Source organism: Sturnira hondurensis, unplaced genomic scaffold (assembly GCF_014824575.4).
Source record: "Sturnira hondurensis isolate 20B ecotype Veracruz unplaced genomic scaffold, ASM1482457v3 Scaffold0018728, whole genome shotgun sequence".
Classification (NCBI taxonomy): domain Eukaryota; kingdom Metazoa; phylum Chordata; class Mammalia; order Chiroptera; family Phyllostomidae; genus Sturnira; species Sturnira hondurensis.
Genome location: NW_028091359.1, coordinates 14,779,908 through 14,792,922, shown reverse-complemented (window position 1 = coordinate 14,792,922; position 13,015 = coordinate 14,779,908). Strand labels below are relative to the sequence as shown.

At 35.4% G+C, this 13,015-nt stretch overlaps 1 protein-coding gene across 1 annotated transcript in view; it reads left to right on the top strand.

Moving 5' to 3' along the window:
• ATAD5 (ATPase family AAA domain containing 5) overlaps positions 1-13,015 on the top strand; it is a 50,701-nt gene extending 37,686 nt beyond the window's left edge. Inside the window, exons 19-23 of the mRNA XM_037070027.1 lie at positions 6,732-6,912; positions 9,903-10,084; positions 10,579-11,432; positions 12,105-12,263; positions 12,363-13,015. Coding sequence (XP_036925922.1) covers positions 6,732-6,912; positions 9,903-10,084; positions 10,579-11,432; positions 12,105-12,263; positions 12,363-12,441 — 1,455 coding nt within the window. The 3' untranslated portion in view covers positions 12,442-13,015. The remainder of the gene's footprint in view (positions 1-6,731; positions 6,913-9,902; positions 10,085-10,578; positions 11,433-12,104; positions 12,264-12,362) is intronic.

Here is a 13,015-nt window from a genome sequence, read left to right as displayed (position 1 = left end):
TATATAACAATTATATAAAAACCTGGTTTATTATGATAGTTATAATTTTAAAATGTGGTCACTAAGGATATGTTCAACTTTTTAAAGGAAACTTCTGGTTATTATATTTATTTTTAATTAAAAATAATTACCAACATTTTACTATTCAAATTTTTACTAGATTCTAATGTTCATTGTTTTTTATAATAAGTGTGCTTTATTGAATTTAAACTTACATAGTTACCTTCAATAAAGTATACAATTTGGTATGTATTAACATATGTAAACCTTCATGTAACCATCACACAGATGAAAATATAGAACATTTTTTAAAAGTCAACATTCCCCTCACCAGAAATAACCACTATTCTAATGTTTATTAACTTTAGTAGTAGTTTTTTTATTGTGAAATTTCAAATAATGACAAACATGTATCCTTTTGTATCTGGTTTCTTTTACTTAACATTGTGATTTTTAGATTTATCCAGGCTATTCTGTAAGTGGAATGTTGAGTCATCTACATTATGTTATTTGTTATAACTTTTAAAGAATCTGCCAAATACATCTCCAATGTATGAGAATTCAAGTAATTTATATACAGTAAAATTCACCCACTTTAAGTGTATGGCTCAATGAATTTTGACAAATGTAGATATAGAGCATGTCTGTCAAGATCAGGATACTGTTGCCCTGGCTGGTGTGGCTCAGTGGATTGAGTGCCCACCTATAAACAAAAGGGTCACCAGTTCAATTCCCAGTTAGGGCACATGCCTGGGTTGAGGGCCAGCAAGAGGCGACCACACATTGATGTTTCACTCCCTCCCTTTCCCTCTCAAAAATAAATTTTAAAAAGAACAATATTATCATACCTCAGTACTTATTGGCTTCAAAACTTGTCAAACCCTGTACTCATTGCATTTTGACAAGAAAAAAATGATGTTTCAGCACTTGGCACTTGATCAGGACTCATGACACTTGCACAAGTCACGCCATGGAAAGAAGTGGGAGGAACTAATTGAAGAACATGTGTGAGTGACCCATGGACATGGACAATGGTGTGGAGTTGACTGTGGGAGTCGGGTATGGGAATGGCAGAGGAGGGCAAAAGGGGAAAAATTAGGACAACTGTAACAGAATAACCAAAAAATCTTGAAAGAAGAAGAAAATGCTTCATCCTTTGGTACTCCTTGGTTTCAGCATTTGTCATGAGTTCTGGAAAGAATTAACAATGAGTACCGAGGTAGCACTTTATTTTCAATATCTCAGAAAGTTCCCTCATGGCCCAGTGTGTTTTTCTGTCACTATCATTTTGCCCACAGAACTTAATGTAAATAGAATCTTAGGTATTATTTGTTTAGTTTCTTTTTTAAAATTTATTTATTTTTAGAGAGAGAAGGAGGGAGGAGGAGGGGAAGAGAAAGAGAAAGAAAAACATCAGGTTGTTCCACCTAATTATGGTGTCATTAGTATGTTCTTCTTATGTGCCCTGACCTGGAATAGAACCCACAACCTTGGTGTATTGGGATGACACTCTAACCAACTGAGCTACCCAGCCAGGGCTTCTAGTTGCTTTTACAGAACATAATGCTTTTCCAGATTCATTCACGTTACCTATGCCAATAGTTCCTTCTTTTTGATTAATGAACAATAGTCTATTGTATGGATATACTTCACATATATGAGTATGTGTTGTCATAGTCACCTGTTGATAGATATTTGGGTTGTTTCCAGGGAAACTACTGTTAAGTAAAGCTGCTAAATACATATTTATGTAAAAGCTGAATAATTACATTAAAGTCCTTGGGCATTTGTTTCCATTTCTTTTCCTTAAATTCTTAAAAGGTGGAATTGTTGGTCCAATTACACAAGAGCCTAGCAGACTGTTTTCTAATGATTTACATTCCTACCAGCAATGTAAGGGAATGCAATTGTTTCTTGCATACTCAACAGAAGTTGGAATTATCTATGTTTTTTATATTATCGATATTAATAATTATATGTTGGTTTCTCATGGCTTTAATTTGCATTTCCTTAATGACATGATGTTGAGTATCTTTTCATGTGTCCATTTGTCATTCAGATCTCTGATGGTGTATCTGTTCAACTCTTTGCCTATTCTTTAAATCAGTTGTTTGTCTTACAGACTTTTTATATTCTGGACATAAGTTTGCATTGGATATTTGTTTGTTTGTTTTGTTTTTTAATATTTATTTATTTATTATTAGAGGGGAAGGGAAGGAGAGGAAGAGAAACATCAATGTATGGTTGCTTCTCATGCATCCCCTGCTGGGAAATGGCCCCTGCCAGGAACTGGCCTGCAACCCAGGCATGTGCCCTGACTGGGAATCGAACCGCGATCATCTGGTTCTCAGGCCCGTGCTCAATCCACTGAGCTACACCAGCCAGGGCTTTGGATATTTGTTTTGTAAATATTTTCTCCCAGTTTGTGGCTTACCTTTTTTTTTTTTAATTTTAAAGAGTGGAATCTTTCATTTTAATCAAGTCCAGTTTACCAAGTTATTTTTTTAATGATTCACGGGCTTTGTATCCTATTTGAGAAATCCTTACCATACCCAAGCTTACAAAGATTGTGTTTTAGAAGTTTTATAGTTCTGACATGTAGCTCTTTGATCTGTTTAGAGGAAAATTTTGTGTGCAATATGAGATGGAAGAGTCATTTGTTTTCCCAATAGATATCCAGTTGTTTCGGCACTGCTTGTTGAAAAGGCAATCTTTTTTTCCAGTTTGTTGTAATCAGTAGACTGTGTAAGTCCATTCTGCTCTCTTTATCCATGTGGAAACATGATCTTGTCTTGATTACTGTAGCTCTTCCACAGATCTTGAAATCAAGGGGTGTAAGTTCTCCAACTTCATGCTTTTGCAAATTGTTTTGGCTATCATGTCAATTTCTCTTAATTTTAGAAACAGTTTGTAGTTTTTTGTAGTTTATTTTGGTGTTTTGATGGGATTAGTATTCAATTTATAGATCAAATTCAGGAGAACTTATAATTTTACAATATTGAGTTTTCTGCTCTAAGAACAGTTTTTTTTTAGTAGACCAGTTTAATTATTTTAGCAATGTTTTGTAATTTTCATTGTACACACCTTGCACATATTTTGTTAAATTTAGTTCTAAATATTTAATTTTTTCAATGTTATTATAAATTACATTTTAAGATTTCAATTTCAGTTGTTTATTGCTACTATATAGAAATAAATTGAGATCTGGCTGGTGTGGCTCAGTGGATTGAGAGCTGGCCTGCAAATCAAAAGGTTACCAGTTCGATTTCCAATCAGGACATATGCCTGGGTTGTGGGCCAGATCCTCAGTTTGGGGCATGTGAGAGGCAACCAGTGGATCTAGCTGTTGCACATTGATGTTTCTCTCCCTCTCTCCCGCCATTCTCCTCTCTCTAAAAATAAATAAATAAAATATTTTACAAAATTTAATAAAAAATAAATTGATTTTATAGCCTATTATCTTTCTAAAATCACTTATTAGTTCTAGTAGTAGATTTCTTATAATTTTTTATTGATTGTCACTACTTTTTATTTCTTTCAAATTGGTACCTTAATTTCTTTTTTTTTTAAAGATTTTATTTATTTATTTCTAGAGAGAAGAGAAGGGAAGGAGAGAGAGAGGGTGAGAAACATCAATGTGTAGTTGCCTTTTGCACAGTCCCTACTGGGGACCTGGCCTGCAACCCACACATGTGCTCTGACTGGGAAATGAACCCACAACCAGACTGAGTACTGGTTTGCAGGCCAGTACTCAGTCCATTGAGCCACACCAGCTAGGGCTGTACCTTAATTTCTTTCTGCCCTATTGCAGTGGTTAGTGCCAGTGTACCTTCAATACACTGTTGAGTAGAAGTTAGAGTGGATATCTCTGCCTTGTTCCTGATACTGGTTGTGTATTTTCTTTATCAGTTAGCTGAGAGTTTCTGTCATGAATGGTATTGAATTTTGTCAAATACTTTACTCTATCTTTTGATTCAGTCATGTGGTTTATCTTGTTAAATTCTACTATCATGGTGAATGACGCTGGTTGATTTTTGAATGTCACACCAGTCTTGTATTCCTGGGGTAGTATGGCCATGATGTGTTACTGACTTTACATATTTCTGGATTTCATTTGCTCATGTTTTGTTATGGATTTTTGTGTGTACATACAAGAAGGATTTTGGTGTGTAGTTTTCAGGCCGTGTGAGATGGATTGGGTCATAGTTTTTGTAGTTTCCTTAGAGAAAAAATGTGCATGTTCAGCATTTCATAGTGTATTTAGCATTAATATTATACTGATTTACAGAGAATCTAAACACCTTGCAAAAGTATAAATCTATACTTTTACCCTCCTTCTTTTACGATTTGATTTTCAAGTGCTTTACATTTATATATATTATAAATTCCCAAATATAACTCTTGGTTTTATTGTTTTGGCCAGTCATATGTGTCATTTAAAGAAACTATAGGGGTAAAAAGTCAGCTTTTACATTTACCCATACACTGTAATTTCTGGTGTTCTTTGTGCCTTCCCAAAGACCCAAGTTTTCTTTAGTTTTCTCTTCAGATTTAAGCACTTTATTAGCAACTCTTATAGAGCAGGTCTGTTGGCATTGGATTATATTAGGTTTCATTTATCTGAAGATGTCTTTATTTTTAACTCATTTTCAAGGATATTTCCCCTAGATGTAGAAATCTGGGTTCTTCATTTTTCCAAGAGTCCTTGAAAGGTGTCATTCCATTGTCTTCTGTCATCATTGTTTCTGGTTGTAAGTCAGTAATGTATTCTTTCTTTTTTCAGGGGATGTGGTGGCTCATATGTAATGTCATTTTTTTCTGGATGCCTTTAACTCTATGTTTCATATTACCTGTTATTACCTACATTTTATATTTTTTATGTTTTTTCTGCTTGCGGTTCTTAGATATCAATAATCCTTAAATATATGTTGTTTCTCTTACTAGGGACATTTAGACTTATATTTTTCATATTTATTTTATGCCCATTTTGACTCTTTTTTCATCCTGGGAATTTAATTACAGGTATTAGACACTTTACATCTTTTCTTTTTTTTTAGATTTTATTTATTTATCTTTAGAGAGGAAGGGAAGGAGAGAGAAGGAGAGAAACATCAATGTATGGTTGCCTCTCGTGAGCTCCCCGCTGGGAACTGGCCCGCAACCCAGGCATGTGCCCTGACTGGGAATTGAACCACGATACTCTGGTTCTCAGGCCTGGGCTCAATCCACTGAGCTACACCAGCCAGGGCACATTTTACATCTTCTCACATGTCACTGAGGCATGCTCTTATCCCCTTCCCAGTTTTTCTGATTGCACTTCTGGTGTGATCATTTGTATTGATTTATCTTCAAGTTTATAGGCACTTTTTTCCCTGTCACTTCCATTCTTCCATGAGGCTCATCCAGTAAAATTTTTATTCTGATGTTGTGCTTTTTGGTTGTATAATTTCTGTTTGCTTCTTTATAGTTTCTGTTTTTCTCTGAGATTTCCTATTTGTTCTTTATGACCATGTTTTCCTTCACATAGTTTTGCTAGCTGTTTTGTTTAAAAATTTTTTTTTATTCATTGATTTTAGATAAAAAGAGGAAGGTCAGGGAGAAGAGAGACATCAGTTTGTTGTTCGACTTAGTTGTGCATTCATTGGTAGTCCTTTTATGTGCTCTAACTGGGGATTGAACCCTCAGGCTTGGTGTATATGGAAGGATGCTCTAACCAACTGAACTACCCGGCCAGGGCTACTAGCTGTCTTAAAAGGGAGTGAGGGATTCACCTGGGCCATTTCTTTCCTCCAAGTGTTGATTTCCCTTTGGTTTCCTTCTGCCTTTGATTACTCTCTTGTGCCTTCAGGTAGTTGGGTTTTTTGAGTTGATTATAGAGTTTATAGTTATTATCAGTAACAGGGTTTGTCTGATAGTAGGTACTCTCTTGATATTGAAAGCAGAATTCCATGTTTGTGGGAAGCAAAAGTCCCAGAAGAGTCCAGGCATGATGTGTGTGTATATACTATGTATATACATAACGCGTGCCAAAGGTTTCACAGCGGAACGTTTTTTAATTCTTACTGACTATAAAATAAAAATACTAGTAGTCCTATAAAATCTGTGAAATGCAATTACAGTTTTATTTGTTTTAGGTTTTCAAGGCAAAAAGCTTTCCATAAGCCATGATGGGAAAATAATTGTATATGTTTTGCTGTTTTACAAAAAATCTTAACACAATATTAATGTAACAGTAAATGAAAAATTTTACTTAGTCCATTTACCCTCAACAAATCACATGTTTTTCAATTTTTTTGTTTTTATTTCTCGTTTACCTACTCATATGCAATTATTACTGCATTGATACAATTCTCCAACTCTGGTTTTGAAAATTATAACATTTTCAGTATTATTATAGTATTATAGTGATAATTTTAATGGTTGTAAAATATTTCGTCAAAGTGTACCATTCTTTAATCCTAAGAGATATTCTCAAGGTTTAATAAAATCATCTCCGGGGTTCAGATTAGAGAATCTCCATAACAGTTACCTTGCTGTTTTAGATATATACAATGAATAAAATAAGTATATTGCTTTTACTATTTTTCTTTATATTTTTGCAGCTTGGTTTTATTCTCAATAAATGCTTAAGGTGTGAATTTTAGCAAAATTTTTTAGACATGTATTATTGATGTATTTCTATTAACTCTACAATTGACCATGTTTCTTTCCTCTCCCTCTTTTTTTCTCAGCTAAATGTTGCCAGCTATCTACAGATGATCTGCTTAACTGAGAATTTTAGAACTGATGTGAAAGACTTTGTAACGTTGTTAACTGCAAATACATGTGATATTAGGAAAAGCATCCTTTACTTACAATTTTGGATTAAAAGTGGAGGTGGACTTTTAGAAGAAAGGCCGTTATCCCTTTGTCGTAAGTTGATCTGTTATAACAGATTTTTCTGTGATAGGACTTTATATTAGAATATATACTATATCAAATACTTAAAAGATTATAATAACTTTTGAGCATCCAGGTATTACATTAATCTTAAAAATAAACATACAGCCCTGGCTGGTGTAGCTCAGTGGATTGAGCACGGGCTGCAAACCAAAAGGTCACCAGTTTGATTCCCAGTCAGGGCACATGTCTGGGTTGCAGGCCAGGTCCCCAGTGGGGGCCATGTGAGAGGCAACCACATATTGATGTTTCTGTCTCTCTTTTTCCCTCCCTTCCCCTCTGTCTAAAAATAAATAAAATCTTTTAAAAATATAAAATAAAATAAACATAGATATGTTGATTTTGTTGTTGAAAAGTTTTATAAACATTAAGTATGGGTTAATAAAATTAAAGTGAACCTAGAACAAATTGTTACGTATACATTTATAAATATATAGTTTCTTATGAACAAATAGAATCCTATTATTTAGCAACTTCCTTTTATCACTATTTAAAAGCATTGGTGAATTTCCCACATATAAATTATTTTTACGTGATTGCATTGTAAGGTCCCTGTTAGGTTCCTCAGTAGGTTATACTTCAGTTTTTCCTGAGAACCGTATTTCAGAAATGCTTTGTTTTATGATTGATCTTCAGTCATCATTACCTAATTCAAGTCACAGACATTCATTGAGGACTTTGTCTATCCAGGTCCTGTGTTTCCATAAATAAGACATGGTTCCTTCCCTGAAGAAGTTCTAGTTTGTGGTTTCCATGCTCCATTGTCACAGTTCTGTAGGTACAGGTCCTGCTCGGGGCAATACACCAATATTTAAACACAATCAAGGTGAAGTTCTATAGTATTAATTCCCTATCGGTTTTTTCTTTGATTAGTTCAAAATTTTAATATATTGCACTGGCTGGTGTAGCTCAGTGGATTGAGCGTGGGCCTGAGAACCAAACAGCTGTGGTTCAGTTCCCAGTCAGGGCACATGCCTGGGTTGCAGACCAGTTCCCAGCAGGGGACGCACGAGAGGCAACTATACTTTCATATTTCTCTCCCTCTCTCCTTCCCTTCCCCTCTAAATATAAATAAATAAAATCTTTTAAGCCCTGGCTGGCGTAGCTCAGTGAATTAAGCGCAGGCCTGCAAACCAGACGAACCAGACGATCGTGGTTCGATTCCCAGTTAGGGCACATGCCTGGGTTGCAGGCCAGTTCCTTGCAGGCTAACTACCAGCAGGGGACGCACAAAAGGCAACCATACATTGATGTTTCTCTCCCTCTCTCCTTCCCCTCTAAAGATAAATAAATAAATAAAATCTTTTCCTAAATAAATAAAATCTTTAAAAATTTTTTTCAATATATTTTTCCAATGTAGACTAACATGTAATTCAACATAAGCCGGTTGCTTTCACTATTTCTTGGAAGAAAATATTAAAAGTAGGACAGGAGCCCTGGTTGGTGTGGCTCAGTAGTTTGGGTGTTGTCCTGTAAACCAGAAAGCCACTGGTTTGATTCCCAGTCAACGCACATACCCGGGTTGCAGGCCAGGTCCCTGGTTGGGGGTATGTAAGAGGCAACCAATTGATATTTCCCTTCCTTCCTTCCTTCCTTCCTTCCTTCCTTCCTTCCTTCCTTCCTTCCTTCCTCTCTCTCTCTTCCTCTCTCTCTCTTCCTCTCTCTCTCTCTCTCTTTCTCTCTCTCTCTCTTTCTCTCTTTCTCTCTCTCTTTCTTTCTCTCTCTCTTTCTCTTTCTTTCTCTTTCTCTCTTTCTCTCTCTCTCTCTCTCTCCCTCTCTCTCTCTCTCTTTCTTTCTCCCTCCCACCCCCCTCCCTCCCATTCTTTCTAAAAATAAGTAAAATATTTAAAAATAAATTAACTAAAAAAAGTTTTTAGACATGAAAAATAAGCTGTTATAGTTAATAACTATCACCATGCTACTGGATATAAAACACTATATACTAAGACTTTAAAAGACACAAACTATGTATGGCATTTTTTTTCTTGATGACCTTTTATGTTTCATTTCTTTCTATAAAGAAAAGAAACACTCATTGGGAATTCAAACAGTGCAGAAATATGTAAAGTAAAAAATAAAGAATCTTCCTCACTTCTTAAGTGTAACCACTGTTAGACCTTTATGCATATACAAATTTTACTGCCTACCTATTTAGCAAAACTAGTACTATATATATTGTCAAACTACAATTGATTCACTTGAAAATTTGTCACTATTTACAGTTTTACCATACTCTTTCACAGCTGCATGCTATTCCATAATTGATTGGATATAAGAATTTAATTAACCATCTCTCTGGGGACATTTAAGTTTCCTTCAGTTAGTCATTAAAGCCCGCAGTGAATATCTTTATACATACACTTTTGAGCACATCTGTGAGGACTTCTGTTGGGAATTCTAGGAGTGCTGACCAACGGCTATGCGTTTTACATTTGTATGAGTGTGTGCCCACAAAGAGTATATGATGGCTCTTTTATGTGTGCCTTTCACAAACTAGGTTATCAGTAACTTTAATTTGCCAATTTAAAAGGTGAAAAAATGAACATCTTAATTTGCATGTCCATGATCACTGGGGAAGTTGCACGGGTTTTTCAGATATTTGTATTTCCTCTGTGATTTGTCTATTTATAGTTCTTGAACAAATTGTTACTTATACATTTGTAAACATAGAAGCTCTTAGTTTTACTAAGTGATCTGCTATTTCAAAATCATTAGAAGCCTTGAATTCTTGCCCGTTTTCTGTTGGATTGTTTTGTAAGCCCATCACCACCACCTCACTTAACCTCTGTATGCTAGAGATGATGTTTGTAGTGTGTGCTTTATGAATTAAGTACCTAAGTGGGGAAAAACAAAATGGGGGCACGGGATCAAAAGATGCCCAAGGATCTTAGAGTCTAAATAAGTGTTTGTTACAGTTTCTTAAAAATACAACTAGCTAAGATTTTCTTTTATTAACTTTGAAGGAGGAAACAGCAGAAGTGTACAACTTAATTGCTCTGAAGATGGCCTTGATTCCAAAAATAACCCCCAAAATACTAAAAGGAACCCTAGAGACCTTCCCAGATGTGACACTGGCTGTGTTGATACCTTGTTTGGCCTGAAGAATATTTTTTCTCCATCCGAAGACTTATTTTCATTTTTAAAGGTATTTACAATGTCTAGTTTGGAATGTTAAATTTATATTCATTCTCATCTTCTCAACACTCACTCCTGTCTTTTGAATCTTGAGGTTAACTTAAACTTTGCTTATCATTGTTACAGGCTTCAGGTTTTTATTTTAACACATTGGACCTGTGATAAATGATGCATCGGCATGCTCCAAATGCCCATGATAGGATTGAGACTAGAATTTAGAGATATTTCAGATTAAAAATTTCAGAGAAGTATTTTTAAAATAAATGAGCTTCTAATTATTGAATTGGGGTATATACTGACTACAGAGAATTTGACTCTTCAAATTAACAGTCTAATATTTTAGATTTGTAATACTGTTTTGATTGCTTAAGGGACTGACTCTGGGTTAATATATTATGAGGGGCAGTGACTTCTTACTGAGAATATGGACGACACCATTCCTATGGATAGCAAAACGCTCAAACTATATATTCTAACATTTCTTCACTCAAAATTGTTTTTCAGCGCAAAATCAGAACAAAAGAAGAATGGCATAAGCTCATCCAGCTTCTTACAGAATTCCAAGTGCAGAATGTAGATTTTTTATATAGTAATCTTGAGTTCATTCTTCCATTACCTGTTGACATCATTCCAGAAACAGAAAAGCTCTGTGGTTCATCAGGGAGTGTGGACACCAGTGCAACAACAAAACACACGAACTGCCTTCCTAGGAAACATGCTGGAGAGAAGCCATTGAAAAAGTCACAAAAAAAGAAACGTAAGAAAAAAATGGTAATTCTTGATGATAGTGACTTATTTGACACCAAATTGGACTTTCCTGAATTTCTTTGCCTACACCCCACATCTTCTTCCTCAAATCCAGAAGAAAGCAAAACCAAAGAAAGCAATTCAGAGACAAAGGAACTAAACAAATGTTTGAAGTCTAATACTGAATCTATTCCCTGTCCTCCTAAAACACCGGTGGAAAAAAAATGTTCTGCCCTTGTTTCTGACTGTTTAAATTCTCTTACGGAGTTCATGGACAACATGTCCTATTTAGACGCCCTTTTCACTGATGTAGGGGAACAGAAGGAACTTGGTAAAAATGACTTTAGCTGGACAAATGGAAAGGTTAAAAGTGGACTTTGTGATGAGTTTAGTCTTGAAAGCAGTGATGTGTGGACTTCTCAAAGCTCTGGAGAATTAAAGGCAGCTGTGGAAGCGCTCAGTTTCACTAAGTGTTCTTCTGCTATTTCAAAAGCGTTGGAAACCTTGAATTCTTGCAAGAAATTAGGCAGAGATCCAATGAAAGACCTTACTTTTTGTGTTTCACAAAAGCGCAACGATGTGTATTTCAGTCAGTCGGCTGCTAATTTAGAGTAAGTCTTACTTTTTATTTATTTTTTTTGTATTTCAATAGTAAATGTTAACGAGAAAATTATTAGGTTCTTCTTACTAATTTTGAAATGCTGGGCTTTTATTGATATTAATAATGTAGCTTCTTCACAGCATCTAAATGAATGCTGGGAAGAAAAAATAATGAAGGGACTAGGATGAGTTAGATTTGAGAGACTCTCGTATTTATTTATTTTTATTATTTCTTTATCCTCACCCAAGGACATGCTTATTGATTTTGGGGGAAGAGGGCGGGAGGGAGAGAAACATTGGTCTGCTGCCTCTCACATGCACCCTGTTGGGGGCTGAACCCAAAGCCTACGCATGTGCCTGACCAGGAATTGGACCCGCAGCCTTTCAGTTTGCAGGACAAGGCTCCTATCAACTGAGCTGCACTGGCCAGGGCTGGGAGGCTCTTGAATGACAGGGAAGGGGATTTGAATTTGCTGTGGCAGACAGCAGGTAGCCATTACAGATGCTTCCGTGTGGAAGTGGTTGATGGGTTGAAAATGATGTGGGAAATTCATCTGGAATCCATTTGATCCGGTCTAGATAAGAAGCAGGGAAAAGGAGACCAGAAGCTGATTGTGTTTGGGATTGTTACATTTTTATCAGGCATTAAAAATAAAAAGTAATGCATTACTTTTAATTTACAGCTGTGCTCGGAAGAGGATAGCAGTCATTAAAAGTGTATTTTCTGGCCGACCTCCTCTGAGCCTGGGGGTTAGACAAGCTAGTGCGACTGAATACTTGCCAACTCTTCGAAACATTTGTAGGTCTGAGAAGCTAAAAGAACAAGGAAAAAGTAAAAGGAGGTAAAGTCTCTCTAAGTTTTTAGTTAAATATTTCAAGATTAATATTCTCATCTGGTGGGAATATCAATATTAAATTGTTTTGCCTTGTAATTTTGACAGGTTCCTGCACTATCTTGAAGGAATTCACCTTAACCTTTCAAAAGAGACTGTGAATACTTTGGCAGCGGGCTTCCCTTAATATTCTACATTAACAGTGCCTTGTACAGATTATTGTGTGGTCGTTAATATACATTTTTATACTGATTTTCCTGGAAGTTTACATCTCTTAATGTACATTTAAAACAGACTATTTGTATATATTAGTGTGCAGATATTTAAAATGAAGACATGTGAGTTACAAATTGTATTTATGATGTGGTGTATTCTTCTTTAAATTTTTTTGTATTATCTGATTTAGCTTTGTTGGAGTATTTTTGTATGTGAGTGAACTGTTCCTAGCAGGTAGAAGTTCACTAAGATACTTCTAAAGATGTTTTACTGCTAATCCATACTCTTTCCCTTTCCTGGTACCTTTAATCCCCCACTTTCCAACCAAGTGTTAGTACTCTGTTGAGTTGTAAATATGAATCTCCTAGGGGATTCTTTTTATTCTAAAATAAGAATCTTTGAAACAAATTGGTATAATCCAGAATACAAAATTGCATATATAATGCATAAGAAAAATTCCTAAGAAAGAAATTATGTTTCATTTTTCAAAAAGATCTTCCTGCCCTGGCACGTGTGGCTCAGTGGATTGAGTGCAGGTCTGACCC